The 17,614-nt window shown below is 38.0% G+C and overlaps 1 protein-coding gene across 1 annotated transcript in view; it reads left to right on the plus strand.

Annotated features, from left to right (window-relative positions):
* Positions 1 to 17,248, plus strand: part of c7a (complement component 7a) — a 65,108-nt gene extending 47,860 nt beyond the window's left edge. The window contains exons 11-18 of the mRNA XM_039758624.1: positions 3,535 to 3,763; positions 6,241 to 6,412; positions 7,363 to 7,450; positions 14,190 to 14,322; positions 14,422 to 14,610; positions 15,318 to 15,411; positions 16,634 to 16,818; positions 16,901 to 17,248. Coding sequence (XP_039614558.1) covers positions 3,535 to 3,763; positions 6,241 to 6,412; positions 7,363 to 7,450; positions 14,190 to 14,322; positions 14,422 to 14,610; positions 15,318 to 15,411; positions 16,634 to 16,818; positions 16,901 to 17,079 — 1,269 coding nt within the window. The 3' untranslated portion in view covers positions 17,080 to 17,248. The remainder of the gene's footprint in view (positions 1 to 3,534; positions 3,764 to 6,240; positions 6,413 to 7,362; positions 7,451 to 14,189; positions 14,323 to 14,421; positions 14,611 to 15,317; positions 15,412 to 16,633; positions 16,819 to 16,900) is intronic.
* Positions 17,249 to 17,614: the final 366 nt, after the last annotated feature.

Raw genomic sequence — 17,614 nt, forward strand, 5'->3', positions numbered from 1 at the left:
ACATATTTAATCATATTATACATTCTAATTTCTGTGCATACTATATTTATATTATGCAGTGTGAGATCTGTAGATCTTGTTATATGGTTGTGAGACACTGACGCTGTCCAGTCAACTGAGACGAAGACTGGTCTCCTTTGGTACTGTGTCTCTCCTGAAAATCCTTGGGTACCATTGGTTTGCCTTTGTGTCGAATGAGCGGTTGCTCATGGAGTCCCGAATAAGGAACATTACCTGCATTGTGAGAAAGCGTCAGTTACAGCACTATGGCCATGTGGCACGTTTCCCAGAGGGTGATCCAGCTCATAAGATCCTCATTGTTGAAGACCCGAGTGGCTGGACAAGGCCAAGGGGTCAACCACGTAACACCTGGCTGTGGCAGATAGACGGTCATTTTCGGAGGGTGGGACTGGTCTGCCTGGGGGGTGGCCAACTGGGATCCTGAGTTGTTTCGTCATGTGGAGAGTGCGGCAACACACTGTACCAGTGCATGCTCCCAAATTTGACTTGACTTGATCTGTATAACAAAACATTTACATACTATACAAATTGCTGATTCGTGTATGATTCTGCACTAACCTGTTTCTATTATTATTATTTTGAAGGTATGTAGTTTTAGGTTTACTGATAACTCTAAAGTGCTCTTTTATGAACAAAAGTGGGTGCCCTGTGAGTGACTTGCACCCCGTCCCGTGTAGGTTTCCATTTATTGCAGAGTACTGCTGAAAAAGAGTGCAGCCCTGAATTGTATGAAATGGGTTAAATGATGGATGGATGGGTGGATGGATGGATGGACATAGGAAATGTATTTCAAACATACTAAACATTAAGTAAGAAAAAGGGCAGCAGCAGTTTTCCAAAAGGCATAGCATCAATTGTATATACTATATACTGTATACAGAACTTTCAGAAAGTATTTAGACCCCTTCACTTTTTACACATTTTGTTATGTTAAAATAAATTAAATAATTTTTTTTTATAATCATACAACACTCAATACCTCAGAATGACAAAGTGAAAACAGGATTTTTGGACTTTTTGCAAATTTATTAAAAATTCAGTGATTAAAATGTCTGACCTGATGTGATCAAAGACTTTATTCAGGTCTTAATTCTCTCTCTGTCTGTATAGTTTACTCTCAGCATTAGGGCTGGCACTCCCTGGTACTGACTGGTTTGCATTCTAGAGATTCTTCTGATTTTGCCAATGCTTTAGTGGAACCACAGGGTCTCTTTTTTGGTCTGGCACTATTAATATGTCATTTCCGGAGCAATACTTCTGTCGACAAAGTCAAATAGTTAGAATCAAGACCTCAACCAATTTTTGCCATCTCCAAACTACCATTCATTTTCTAGAGAATCAAGCTATAGTAACAATAGTGTAGGTAATTTATTACTGAAAAAAATAATGCTGTTGATTATTATTGATGACAATAAATACACAGGGTGTAGTATAATCATTTGTTATGGTCATCTAAAATTTTTATTATTATGCTGTCTTAAGGAATTGTTCTGTACTGTATATTGTATTGTATTGACCCCCTTCTTTTGACACCCACTGCACGCCCAACCTACCTGGAAAGGGGTCTCTCTTTGAACTGCCTTTCCCGAGGTTTCTTCCATTTTTCCCCACAAGGCATTTATTGGGAGTTTTTCCTTGTCTTCTCAGAAAGTCAAGGCTGGGGGGCTGTCAAAAGGCAGGGCCTGTTAAAGCCCATTGTGGCACTTCCTGTGTGATTTTGGGCTATACAAAAATAAACTGTATTGTATTGTATTGTATTATGGTGCTAGTCACATGACAACGTGTAATAAAACGTAGGTCTTGACCTTATGTAAGGTTTTAAGTCAGATGTTTTGAGCTTCTTAATCCATTTGTAAACACTACACCATGGTAAAACACTGACCCCACATTGTGCAGAAAGCCTGTTATGGATTTCTGCTCCTGGTACACTTTCAACCCATAAAAAGCACATCTTTGGTGAAAACAGACAGTGGAACAATCATGTTTGCTCCTTAAAAACAACAAGACAAACCGACTGATCAAGATCAGAACTTTCTGTACACTATGGACGCAGCGCTTTACCACAATGGATTGTTTACATCTGGATTAAGAAGTTAATTCCTGCTGCAAATAACACACTTTAGGAAACCTCAGGGTCATAAGACAACTTTAATCACACACACATATCAAGCTGAATAAATGAAACTGAGTGGCACCAGAATGCATAAAAGAAATATGTGATTAAATGATAATCTAAGAATTTACACCTAAAAATGGATAAACTTATGTAAGGTAAAAGGGTTTGTTGAAAGAACATAAAATCATTAAGGTTACTGTGCTCGTGCAGTTTTAAAAAACACTAAATATGCAACTCCTATTCTGGGTTTAGCAAATAATAATTTGATAAAATACACCAGCAAAAATAAACAAATAGCCACATATATTGAGGCCAAACAATTAGCTGTTTAGGCTACTTTAAATGATGTAAAGAGAAAAATTAAGATCAGTTTTACATAAATGTGTTCATATATAGGGAAACAGCAATCATTTTTCACATATAATTATTTATAGGCATCAACAAGACGAGAATATCGTACAGACGATCTGATAAGACGTATTAGTTTAATATAATTACACTGCGAAAACCAGAACCAGTGTAGTGTACAAGTGATAAGTATTTGGATGTTTTCTGCGCAGAGCAAGAACGCATTCGGATTGATAATGAAACAAAATTATAAATTGTAAATTAGTTGTTTATCTTCCTAGAAATTATTATCTGTGTAATGTTTGTGTTTTTTTTTGTTATTGCCTCATAAATTTTAAGTGTTGTGTCTGATGCCATCACAGAAGGACAGTCTGAAATTTATTTTTGAAGCAATAAGGGATAGAAATCTGAGAATTTAACTTTTTTCATTCATGAGTGATATTTTTCACAACCGTGCTGCTTACACACGAATTGTACTGAGCCTTTTGGCCGATAATCCCGCCCCCAAAAATGTGCCGCCTGGAGTGAACCGCCCCCTCTGCCCGCCCCTAGCTACGCCACAGCAAATGATGTGCCACAGTGTTTATCAAAACCAGTTTAATTATCAGAGCTGTGTGCGGTTATTTCTTACCTTGTGAGAGATGTTACTGTCTTTTTTTGAATCTGCAATGGAGAAATCAAATTCAGGGAGGTAAAAGGAAGTGTTTATTATAAAACAACATTATATACTGTAAATAGTATTTGGGTCACTGGAGTACTGCTAAAGATACTTATACAACTGAAAAAATAACTGTATAATGTTGTGAATAGCATTATGCATGACATCTGCCAAAGTTTTGAAATGTTATTCTTCAGTTTTTACACTAATACCATAAGCAGCTCTTGCTCTGAAAATATTGAAAATTACATTATTAGTTTAATACACAATAACTGCAATGAAAAACTATATAGTTGGCATAATTTCAAATATCTGAAAATTTGGTGCAAATTATTATCAATGAAACAATTGATGACAGAGCTAACTAGAATATTCTTTGTTTACTCTTTAGTTGACACCTCTGTATGAACTGGTAAAAGAAGTATCTTGTGCTTCTGTGAAGAAATATTATTTAAAAAAAGCAATTGAAGAATATTTGAGTGAGAGTGACCCCTGCCATTGCAGACCGTGCCAAAATATGGGCCTGCCTGAGATTGCCGGCACATTGTGCGCTTGTAACTGTAAACCAGATACGTTTGGCCCAGCCTGTGAACAGGGCACCCTGCTGAAAGATCAACCAGGTATAGTAAGACACTGAACAAAATAGTAGATGTTTAATGTATCACATTTAAATATGACTCTAGTGTAATTTAATATTTAACACATGCATTAAAATAACAGTTTTGAAATAATTTAAAATGTAAATAGGTCAAGCATTATTATTCTTGTTTTATTTTCCATGTTGTGACCACTGGCATTTTGGAGTTCATATTAACACTTTTCTCTTATTAACAAATAAGAAGGAAGATTATAATTATACCATAAATAATATTACTGCTAAAGTAGTCTAATGTATGACTGGTGCTCAGTTCAAATCGATATTGGTGCTCATCATCGATGCAACATTCACTTCATAATATGCAGTACGTTCCATCCATCCATTATCAACCCGCTATATCCTAACTACAGGGTCACAGGGGTCTGCTGGAGTCCATTCCGGCCAAATCAGGGCGCAAGGCTGGAAACAAACACCGGTCAGGGCGCCAGCCCACCGCAGCAGTACATTCCTCAGATGTCAATACAAAGAGCACAGGGCTGCAAGTCTTGTCTGCTCTATTTTCACTCTTTTTCATAACTTATTATTTTACAAATAAGTAATTATTTATATTCAACATACAAGGGTAAGCCAATACTTACCTATGCTTTTGTGATCATTTTGTTTACGATCGCAATACATCTTTCCCCGGGTTTATATGGAAACATGGTGTGACTGCGGGCCCAGTTTTGACCTGAATCAGTCAGTTTCTGTTGCGGTTTTCTAGAGTAAACTTGGCAGCTCTGCTGTCCATTTGCATCAAAGAATAACTGTGAGTAGTAATCCACTTTTTATGAGCTGATAGTGTAAAATCCTTGTGAGTTCTTCAGAATTATGATACAGACTTGCTCAGTGTTGTCGTTGCTAGTGGACATGGATGGGCATCCTGCCCTGTCTTCTTGCTAAACACTGAAGGTATTGGCCGAAATCCTCGTTGGTTCATCGGAATCATGGTACACGGTCTCGATATTGTGCAGAAAGCATTCTGGTACACTTTCAATCCATAAAAACCATGTTATTGCTCGCTGCTGTTCTTTGGTGCAGTGGTTATGTTTACTTCTTAAATATGAGAAGAGAAACTGACTGATCAATGTCGAAACATTCTGCACAATATGGAGACAGTGTTTTACCTAAATGGAGTGTTTACAAATGGATTGAGAAGTTCAAAAACGGTTAGACAAGAGTTACGCACAAGGAAGGGCACAGGATGCTCGTTTGCATTCACTACCAACAACAATCTTATATATAAACGTCCACGCGTGGAAGTGTGTGTGCCTGTCCGGCCCGGAAGTGAGAGGTGGATTCAGGGTAAGGGCTCCACTTCCGAGGAAACAAAACTCGCTTAGCCACTAGGCCAGCACATCAGCAAAATGAAAACTTCAGAAGAAAGACAAAATTACTTAGCCGATAAGGCATCCCTTTTACTTTTCCTCCTGCCGCTAATGCACAAGCGATGCGAGCATGTCGGCAAAACGAATCCTCCTAGAAAAGAGAGGCCCAGAGTAGTTCCTTTCAATTACATGATATCTCTACATTTCAGTTTTTTTTCCGACAGTTTCAATAGTTTCTAGGACCCTGGGCTTTTTACAGCATGGGCTTACACAGCTAATACTAAATAAGTCTGTACCATGATTCCGATGAACCGGAAAGGATTTCGGACCCTGTACACCTTCAGTTCATTAAAACTGATCTGCTGCTCACTGCTAGAAAACAAAAGAAACTGACGATCAAAGTTGAAACTTTATCACTGTGACCACAGACACACCCACACGTGCGTGGAGAAAACTGTATAGCCAACCCAAATAAAATTATTACAAAAATGTGGATGATTATTTACTTAACTTCATAAAGAACATTCAATGTGAAACTAAACATAAATTATGATTTTTCCACTGTATGATGTTTCATTAGTACACTTTGTTAATATATGAATCCTAGATTAATGGTGTAAGACAACAAAACCAATTACTTTGAGTGCTTTGTATAGATACAGAATACTCTGTAACCATGCCTTCAGCAGAATGGCAAATCCTGCAGTTTTAGAAGACTCTGTAAAAGGAGTTTTCGAGAGTGATTGGAAGAGAGGCCTTCTATGACTGTAATCAGCTGGCAAGAGAGAGTTTCTGTTCCTTCATTTACCATTTATTTGCTATTTTGTCTGAATTTGTGTAGAAAGTGCTTTCCCTAGCATATGGGACATGCTAATGAGTGGCTGAATATACAGTATGTCTGACACTTAACACCCTTCCTTTCAAAATAAATATTCAGTTTATTGAGCTTTATATTGCTTTACAATAATAATAGCTAATGATTTTTAAAATGCATTTGATGAATAAATGCAGGTGACGTCATTTCCTCTTACATAAATGTAACTGCTAGGGTTCATTAATATACAGCATTATTTATAGAAAGCAATGAATAAACAATTTTTAATGAACTATTTAACACTATCTTTTTGTCAAGGGGTAATTGATGGCAGTTGGAGTTGCTGGTCCTCTTGGAGTTCTTGTTCTCGGGGTCGAAGATCCAGAAGACGATCCTGTAACAACCCAGCACCTGCAGGAGGTGGCAAGTTCTGCATTGGAGAAAGTGCAGACTCCCAGCCATGTGATGATGATGAAATTGAATATTTAAGGTAGGATCCAGTTTCATTACAGCAGTATTGAGTTTCCTCTAGACATTTTTTTTGCAGTGTGAATAAAAATGCAACAAAGTAAGATTTAAGCTAATCTACCTTAATAAAAGGATATGTGTCTGTGTGTCTGTTTGTGGGTCTGTCCAGATGCTTTGTCTCTGTCATTCCAAAAGATGGCACACCACAAACGTTTTTAGTAATAAAATGCATTGCATTTGTCATCCCAACAGGTGGTGCATCACAAACATTAACACTGCTTTCACGAATCCCATACCAAATGGCATATAACAGAGACATATGCATTGCATAGATTTCACCTTGTCTTTGATGGGCAGCACAAATAGTAGTGCATAAACTGCTATTATGACACATACAGTATGCTTAGGGTTTATTAAACTATGAAAAAGTATTAAATTACATTAATGTCTCCTGAGCTGGCTATCCCTGCTGCCTTACAACCCCAGGTGACTGGGCTCAAATAACAGTCTCATAACTCTGAGTGGACTTCATATGTACATTCTGGCCATGTTGGCATGGGTTTTTCTCCAAGAAATCTGGTTACTCTACACGTCTCAAAGGTGTGTAGATTTGGTAGATTGACCCAGTAAGTATCAGTGAGAGTGTGCATGGGATTAAACACCATGATGATCTGGTATCAACAGTTAGGGTTAATCCCTGCCTTGTGCCCGGTGTTTCCAAAATGGATGCTGACCCCTCGTGAATTGAATGAGCAGGTTCAGAAAACAACCATACTTCTGCTGTATGTGTCAGGAAAAGACAGAGCTGGCAACACTAAATAAGCTTTTTAAATGCACTTTCCACAAATATTAAATCTTTTCCTTTAAACATTTTTAATCAATGGCTGCTTTAGAAATAATACCAATATTATGTTTTACATCTGTTTTTACTGTGTTATAATATTAATTTATTACTCTTTTTTTCCCTTCAAGACAACTTGAACCACATTGTTTTGACATATCTGTTGTCCCTACAAAGTTGTGCCATTCTCCTCCAGCTCTCATAAATGGCTTTGTTCAGGTGAGTCTGTTTCCACTTGAATTGTGTAAAATATGTGCACATCTCCTTGTGTCGTAAGGTCTATGCCTATGTGAGAAATAGATGAAGAAAAGCACACAGAAAACATTTGCATGTCAGCATTTCAGTTTGATGGTTTGCTTTACCACATCGAACCACTCATGAAACATCAAAGGACGCATATCGATCCTCTTAGAGCTGCAAACCTGAAACAACGACGCTGACATCATGTACCAAAACCTGACCCAAAGTGTAGAACAGAAGTCAGCGCCACTGCTTCACGGTTTCGGGTCTTTGCGTTTACACCCCTTGTGGAGTCTGCATGTTCTCTCTGCTCTCCTCTCATATTCCAAAGGCATACAGGTTAGGGTTAACTGGTTAATTTGTAGAACCAGTTGTGTTAGTCTGATTTTTTTTTTTAACTTGTAGACAACTATTTGGTTTTTTTTTTCACTTTTTAAGGGCCCATTGAGAGAAACACCTTAATAAACTACTATTTAGAATGATCCTTAATTTTGCTCATTAATTTATTTATATATTATTTTAACTAAACAGCTTCCATATATTGTGTAGATATAGATATAGAGTTATACTGTCAAAAAAATCAATTAAACTTCTGGGCTATTGATCTGGTCAGTTAAATAGCAGAGGGTCTTGTTAATCAATTTCTGCTGCTGTGGTGTTAATGAAATTACCAACAGATGCACTGGAGGGATAACAATGAGACGACCCCCAAAATAGGAATGGTTTAGCAGGTAGAGGCCACTGACATTTTTCCCTCCTCATCTTTTCTGACTGTTTTTTCACTAGATTTGCATTTGGCTACAGTCAGTGGCACTACTGGTAGCATGAAGTGATATCTGGACCCTACAGAGGTTGCACAGGTAGTCCAACTTCTCCAGGATGGCACATCAAAATGTTGCACATTGCCAGAACGATTGCTTTGTCTCCCAGCACAGTTTCAAGGGCATGGAGGAGATACCAAGAGAGAGGCAGTTACTCTAGGAGAGCTGGACAGGGCTGTAGAAGGTCCTTCAACCATCAGAAGGACCGGTATCTTCTCCTTTGGGCAAGGAGGAACAGGATGAGCACTGCCAGAGCCCTACAAAATGACCTTCAGCAGGCCACTGGTATGAATGTTTCTGACCAAACAATCAGAAACAGACTTCATGAGGGTGACCTGAGTGCCCAACATCCTCTAGTGGGTCCTGTGCTTAATGCCCGGCACCATGGAGTTTGATTGGCATTTGACAAAGAATTCCAGAATTGGCAGGTCCACCACTGGCGCCCTGTGCCTTTCACAAATGAGAGCAGATTCACCCAGGGCACATGCGACATACATGAAAGGGTCTGGAGAAGCTGTGGAGAATGTTATTCTGCCTGTAACATTGTTCAGCCTGACTGGTTTTGGTGGTGGGTCAGTGATGATCTGGGGAGGCATATTCATGGAGGGACGCAGAGACCTCTACAGGCTAGACAACAGCATCTTGACTGCCATTAGGTATCGGGATTAAATCTTTGGACCCATTGTCAGACCCTATACTGGTGCAGTGGGTCCTGGGTTCCTCTTGGTGCACGACATGCTCGGTCTCATGTGGCAAGAGTATGCAGGCGATTCCTGGAGGATGAAAGAATCGATTCAGCTGAATGGCCCCCACGCTCACTCGCCTGACCTCAATCCAATAGAACACCTCTAGGACATTATGTTTTGCTCCATCCAATGCCGCCAGGTTGCACCTCAGAATGTCCAGGAGCTCAGTGATGCCCTGGTCCAGATCTGGGAGGAGATCTCCCAGGTCACCATCCTTCGTCTCATTAGGAGCATGCCCCAACGTTGTCAGGCATGGATACAAAAATGTGGAGTCCATACAAACTACTGAGTACGATTTGGAGTTGTTGCAATGAAATTTCAGCAAAATGGACTAGCCTGCCGCATCATTTTTTCACTTTGATTTTTCGGGGTGTCTTTGAATTCAGCCCTCTGTAGGTTGATAATTTTCATTTCCATCAAACGATGTGGCATCCTTTCATGCCTAACACATTACCCAGTCCATATCAGTACAGATATCCAGCAGGATTTTTTTCCCATTGAGATCTGATGTGTTTTCAATGCGTTCCTTCTAAACTCCAACCAATTTCACTCCAACCAGTTGCTTAATTAGGCGACAAGTCTTGTTGTTAATTAAACTCGTTCTTTAATTCCTTGACTTGTTGCTGCTCTCATTGTGAAATAGTAGACATTTTCAAAATTGTTGATTTTTTCTTTAATTTTCTAAAAGAGAATTGTTAAAATGTTTTGGGGACGTGAGCAGATCAACATTCCTGAGACCTCCACCATTTTTATTTTCAGATACTGTATGAACAACACAGTTTGCTGGTTATGTTTTGGCTCATTTTGTATCTCATTATTGTTTTTGGCTGCTAATTAGGGAAAAAGAAACAATTATTGGGTCTGAGTCTTCAAGAGCAAGTCAATTAAAATTAATTCAAAAGAATTTAATTAGCAGCAAAAACAGGTCACTAATTAAGAAAAGGGTTTAGAAAGAAAACCTGCAGCCACTGTGGCCCATCAGGACCAAAGTTGGGGAACCTGGTATAGGGTGACAGTTGTGGGTATGCTTCATTTTATAATTTTTGCTGTAAATGAGAGGCAAACACAAACAAAGGTTTGGGGAAACTGTCCCCATATACTTGAAACGTTATTGGGGTTAAGGCAATGGTCTTCACAGACAGGACTGACAGGCAATGAGATATGATGGATATATATAGCTGAAAAAACAGGAAGAGGAAGGATCTTGCGACCGGAAATGACATAATCGGTTGGCAACATCTGGTAATTCAGAAAATGTGTATTAGGTGGCGGGTTCTTCTGCTGGTGTGCAGAAGGTGAAAAGAGCAAAGCATCAGAGGACAGCACCAACCCTTGGTTTGGCAGAGAAACACTTATATTTGAGCCTCTAATGTGCAAGTGTGTAAGAATACTTTATAAAGAAAAGCCAAAATTGAGAAACAAAAGCATTGAAAAAAGGAGGGAAATCACCTAAATTGAGTATATCACATTACAATTCATAGAAGCAGAAGAGTTATCTAAAATTTGCTAAAATGTTCAAGCACAAATCAATCATATTTAGTTTTTGAAGGAGCTTTTCGGTTCATTTAGTGCAGGGGTGCCCAATGCGTTCATCACGATTGACCGGTAGATCGGAAAGGTAGTGCAGGTAGATCGCGTTGCATTAAAAAAAAAATTTTTTAAACATTAGTCTATCTTTACATTGCAAATGGGCAAACATCCGCCACGGTGCCCTCTTCATTTGCGAGATCAACCACAAGGTAAGGTAGGTATAGGTAACCACCTATACAATCAGATTGTGATTCAGACTATGAATGCCATGTATATATATATATATATAATTTTTAATGTAGGTAGATCATTTCGACCTGGTCATTTTAAAAGTAGCTCGCAAGCCGAAAAAGTGTGGGCACCCCGATTTAGCGTTTGTGGCCTACGTAACCTGGAGATGTTAAGTCAATTAATCAAGGAAGCCATTGAAGTTTCTGCAATCTTCACATGACGTGGAAGAGTTTAAAAAATGTCTCTTACTATTTTTTTTTATTTGATTATGTCATGATTAATTTAATCTTTTCATAAAAGGAAGGATGAATCATTGTTTGATTAAGGGAGTCAAAGAGTAATGAAAAAGCAGTCTGGGCAAGGAGTCTTCATATACCAAAGGTTCTGAGCACAGACAGTTCAAAAAGGGGTTAAATGACTCCTAGTCGAGGACAAAGTAAGAAAAACTTCTTAAAGAACATTTCCTGAGAAACTAGTACTCTCACACTAGGAAAAAAGTTCCTTCCTTCATTTCTAACAAAATACAGACAAGTAAACAAACATGACAAACAATGTGATTATAGCCTCCCATTCTAGTGATGCATCATGTGCAGTAGTAGCAGCCAATTACACTTGATGACATCACTAATAAATGAACTTGATATGTAAAGACTAAACAAAAATAATGCCAAAAACACTATCCTTTTCTATTAAATGCTGATAAACTACTTGTGTTCTACGTTGCAGCATATTCTTAAAATAATATATCGCTTTTTGTTTTTGTAAGCAACTGTGATTTACCAAAGATTAAATCTTCATAATCGCCCGTTTCTAAATAGTGGAGTTTGTTGAAATGCACAACTAGGAGCAAATGACAAGGAAATGCAAGTGTTTAAAGGGAAAGAGTGACAGAGGAAAAAAGTTTGGTAAATATCGGAATACCAAAAGCAGCGAAAAAAATCACTCGTCAAGGCCCAAAACACTAAACCAGACTTGTAGTCAAAAAGGAAACAAAAAACTGCAAAATCTTCACAGAATGTCTTCGCATCTTTTAGCTTCCACTAACACTACATAATAGGACAGAGAAAGGAGTGCAATATGGTGGTGAATGGGTAAATATGTAATAGGTTACAAACACTTTTGTGTGCAGCAAAGATAGCAGTGTGGTAGTCCAGATGGCCTGATTTTGGAATGTCTCTGAAAAAACAGAAATCTTGGCATGTGATGATTTTGTAAAACTTGATTTTTCACTAACATGTATGTAAATGTTAGCGATCACTTCTCAATACTGACACCTCGTATTTTTGATTTTAACTTGTTCCTTGACAACATCTCTACCCGCCACTTTGGTTTAGAATCGTTTCCTGCTTGTATTAATCAAGCATCTCAGAATTACTCACAGGAATTGCACTAAAAGTCTGACAAGGATAAAAAGAGTAGGCCATGAGAAGTAGTTATGCAGTGTCCTACACCTAATCTCAGCTCGGAGTGGGAGGTCACGCTTGAGAGTGAATGACGTCATGATTTTACAGCACCCAGAGCTACAAAATGGTACTCATGACGACATTTTGTAGTTTTCTTACTAATGCTAAGGCTTCAACATAAACATAAAAATAATAATATTTAGAGTAGTAGTACTAGGAGAAGAAGAAGAAGGAAATAATAACATTGCAACAACATAAAGAATGATATTATAGCAAGCAGCCAGATGACAGACCAAGACATACACAATGCAACAGAATAAAGCTGAATAACGGACATGTTAATTTAACAATGAATATTGACATTTTCTACCTTGTTTAAAAAATAGTTTATTTTGCCACAAGTACAATAAGTACAACTAACTTAAAATAAACATTTTTTGTATTTTCAATATTGTTAATTGTTTTATAATTTCAAACTTTTAAACAACTTTCTGAAAATGAGTTTTAGGTTATATTGTAACTTTATATTACAAACAGTTGATGATATTTGATATTATGTAAATATTTACTAATATGCTTGTGACTCTTAAAAATATGCAATTAGTTCTTAAGGATTGTCTGCCACCCAATCCTAAATTCCACTAAGGGCTTTTCAGATTTTTCCTTGTAGTGCCAAATGCTATTTTCCCGCCGTGTTTCCTGTTTATGATAAAGGCTAGGTGGTTCACTAACAGATTTTATGCCTTAACAGAAACACTGTGTAGTATATAGTGTAAGATTGGACGCTGTATAGCACCCAACCCAACACAGATTGGACACGGGGGGCATGTGTAAAATAAACAAACTTTTATTTTTCTTCATCTGTGGGGCTATGCCTTCTCTGTACCCACAGACACAACACAGTCCCAAGCAATTAAAGCACACAAGTAAAGCACAGCACTCTTCTTCTCTCTTCCACCACCACTCCTCCCAGGCAACCTTGTCCTCCTCCACCCGACTCTGGCCGCTGAGTGGTGGTCGCTGGCTCCTTTTATTGTTCACCCGGAAGTGCTCCAGGTCTTTGATCACCGAGTTCCGGCTGTACTTCCGGGTGTGATGCATATGCTGCCCACATGGGCTCAAGAGTCCCAAACACAGCACCCCCTGGCAGTGCCTGCGGAACCCAACAGGGATGCACTCAACTCCAATTCCCAGGGAGCCCTGTGGGAAACCGAGGCACTGCTCCACCCCAGGGGGGTGGCCAGCTAGCGTCCAGCGGGAGGTGTTGCAGTATCCAGGGTTGCTCCCCCTAAATATAGTGTGCAGGGGCATCCTGGCTGGGCATGAACGCCAGTCGCCTGCCACAATAGGTAGATATAGATTATGTATATATATATATATATATATATATATATATATATATAGAGAGAGAGAGAGAGAGAGAAGTAAATATATATATACTGTGTATACCTGTATATATATATATATATATATATATATATATATATATATATATATATATATATGTGTGTGTGTGTGTACACATATGTGTGTGTGTGTGTGTATGTGTGTGTGCCAGTCAAGTGGTGATTCCTATAATTAAACTTGATGCTAGATCATTTTTGTAAAAATAGGGTTTTGCAGCAATAGTGTTTATGCACAAATGTTATAAAACACTTTATAGAGTATCTATCTATCTATCTATCTATCTATCTATCTATCTATCTATCTATCTATCTATCTATCTGTCTATCTATCTATCTATCTATCTATAGTGCCCTTCACTATCTATCTATCTATCTATCTATCTATCTATCTATCTATCTATCTATCTATCTATCTATCTATCTATCTATCTATCTATCTATCTATTACAAAAAGATTTCCAAGACTCTATATAATATTAAGTTATTATTGAATTAAAACAATCAATTCCAAAAGTTAAACTCTGTCCAGGAACAAATGTTGGTAAACCAGCACACTGTTCTCTTTCTTTCCTAACAAACAGGCACCACAGAACTTTTACTCTGTAGGCAGTAAAGCTGTGTATTCATGTATAGAAGGTTATTATCTCATGGGGGATCCTGTGGCAGAATGCAGTGAAGATCTGAACTGGACACGACCCCCCATGCACTGCAAACGTTAAGTATTGCCTCTGGCACTATATCATATTTCTCATCATCAGCGTAACCTCCATGCTGGCTAAACTCTAGCAGCTTTTTGGATTTCATTTTTTGCAGGCATTTCTTGTGATGTTCCACATGTAGAGTCTGATGTTACGGTCCATCCCTGGAAGCAAACCTACATGATAGGAGAGAAAGTGACCATTTCCTGCCCAGCAGGGCAAACAATTGAAGGGGCGTCAGAGATTTTGTGTGACTCCAGTATGAATTGGTCACCTAGCCTCAGTGAGATTCGGTGCAGGACAGGTAAGGATTTACTTAAGAAATCATAGAGCGCCATCCATCCACGTATTAAAGCCCTCTTTATAGATTTTAAGTGCAGGAGGGAGTCAGAGCCTACCTTAGCAGCACCAAAAGCAAGGTAGGACTCTGAATAAGATTCCAATCCGTCATGAGACATAGTCACACACACCTAAAAACTCACACACAACGGGCCAGTTTAGAGTTACCTATTCATCTGTCATGCATGTCATGGAACTGATGAGAGAAAAGCAGACTAGTCAGAAGGAAAAATAGTTCAGATAATGTAAATTAAAACAGAAAAATGTCTGAAGCTTTTCTCTTCTCCTCCCAAAACTAAAGTGTCTTAAGTAAGCAGGTGGTGTAGTAATTAAGGCTTTGGACTTCAAGCCCTGAAGTTGTGAGTTCAAATCCCACTAATGACACCATGTGGCAGTGAGCAAGTCACTTGACCTGCCTGGGCTCCAACTGGAAAAAGCGAAAGAAATGTAACCAATTGTATCTCAAATATTATTAGTCACCTCGTCAGTCAAGTAATAGGTAATATTATTAAAAGCGGCACTACGGATGGATAAGTTTAATCTCAAATGCTACTATAGACAGGCAGATCATAAAAGATCATTTTTTTATTAGAATTGTTTATAAAGTTGAAACATAAAGACACTAATACAACTATATGACATTAAATCTTCACTGTATCTGATGTATTTCAGTGCCTGACGTTAAGAAAGAAAACCACGAAAAGTGCCAGTCATGGCAGAAGCTCCATCAGTCCACATGCGTATGTAAAATGCCTTATGAATGCAAGTAAGTGTTACAGAACAAGCAGTCGTCCATAAAGATTAAGTCATTTCATTTGGGGCCGTGTTGATTAGGAATTCCTTCACTCATTTTTCTTGCTTTTCTTCATTTCTAGACCCAGAAGTCAGGGATAACATCCAGAACTGGCATAGTATTCCCTTTGGGCAACAGTAAAATTTTAGTCTCTGCAAGCACCTGGTTAGGACACGTCCCACGTCCACTCTCAGACAAGCAGTCCCATCAGTCTTAGTGATCAGTGCACATAGCATAATGTCATTAAAACTGTATACCTGTGACATCCCTAAGATTAACGGCCAGGAAGCTTTAACCAGTTATAAAAATGTTGTCAGGATGACCCAGTCATGCATAGGCCAGATTAATGTGTTCCATGAGTAAATTATTTCGAAAACAGAGAACCAGTTAGCCTGAACTGGTGTGTTAATATTCAAATATGGGTTTAAATGGTGAAGATTGTGTTTCACTAATAGTCTGTTGGTTTTATTTAAAGAACATGAGGGCTTCCACAAAATACTTCGGCTCAGGATGAAACATTTCCTTTTATCCAACTCTGTATTTCTGACCAAATGACCATCTTACCTTCCAGTTTACTATGTTAGCAACTACATCCTTCATATACATATAAAATGAATTTTCTGCAAGAAAACAACAATTAAGATCTTTACACAGTGACTTGTGTTCACAGTACATGTCTGCAAAAGTTAAGATGTGATCTTCTTAAAGTTTCCTTTAGAGTATTTTTCATGTAATTATTTACCACATTTCCTACTAATTTAAAAAATTCAAATCCATATTATTGACCCTTAATTACTGTGATCCCGTTAATCTCAGAGTTTGTGAGCGGGGCACTTCTGTTAAGCTAAATTACCAGTGGTAGAGGTCAGCTAACAGACTTGAACGTGGCCATCTTGTATTGTTTTTAGCTAAATTAACATTCAGACATTTATTTTATGTTTATCTTAGGCCTCTTAGTATCAGTACTGTGTTCTTATTTTCTATTATAAAAATCACATAACACATAACTTTTTACAATTTCCAACAAGGGAATATTTCGGTAAATATCAAGATTTACAAAATAAAGCTTAGAGCATTCCTTGATCATTTAATTTATAGCACAGTATATCACTACTCGATATCTTGTTAATGTGTAACTATAACATACCGTCGTTAAATATTTTCAAAATAATATTATTATCATTTTCTCCTACAGATCGTCTTTGGCAGTTTGTGCAACCAATGCTAAGACTGGCCGAACAGAGAAGCTAACCGTTTGTAAGATACACGCTTTACAATGTCTTGGACGAGAGTACGCTCTTACAGAAAATGACGCGTGTGGCATATCCAGAGCTCAAAGTCAGCCTTGTGGTGCTTGCGAAATCTGGGAGTCATGCAATGGTTTGTAGATATTGATTACATGTCATTAATAGCAAAAGGGAATGGCAACCCTCACCATTTTTCATGTTATTTCTGTACTCAGATAAAACCAGCATGTGCGAATGCAAACAAATCAAGGACTGTAAGGAAAAAGGTGCCGATGTCTGCATCAGGATGGGAGAGGTCAACTCAAACAAAACCATGACAGAATGTGAAGCAGGAATTAGAAGATGTCGAGATGAGCATATTACAGTTGTCAGTATTAAACCATGTGAAATATAAGAAGTATTTCAGAAATATGATGTACTGTAAATTTTGGAACATTTACATTAGATTCAGATTGTCTGTTCCAATGGATCACGTTTGTAAGCTTTTTGCCATCATTGACATGTCGCCCATTTGTATTCATTGTCAAAAGCATAACTGAAATAAAGGTGGCAATTAAAATACACCAAATGTGTGACTTACCATCTATAATTGAACACAGTTGTCTAGAGGAAGCATCTCATTCTATTGAAAAGGTTCAAAGAGGAGCCGTTACCTTAACGGTAAAAAGGATGATAATTTCCTGGCTACATCATTATTGTATTGGCCACATTGCAGGTTTGGAAAAGACTGCCTGTTATATATATTGAATACTGAAGACAATGTAGACAGCAAGAGTTAACCAAAAAAGAGCGTTACATTTTTTTATTTATCTGCAGTAAATGCAATTTCTTACGAACATGAGACACAAGCTTGTTCCAAAATGAGAGCAATCTATTCAACATTTAGGGTCAAAGTACTCCTGGCAAGAATTACATTTTTATGTTGCAGA

This window comes from Polypterus senegalus, chromosome 7 (assembly GCF_016835505.1).
Source record: "Polypterus senegalus isolate Bchr_013 chromosome 7, ASM1683550v1, whole genome shotgun sequence".
Taxonomy (NCBI): domain Eukaryota; kingdom Metazoa; phylum Chordata; class Cladistia; order Polypteriformes; family Polypteridae; genus Polypterus; species Polypterus senegalus.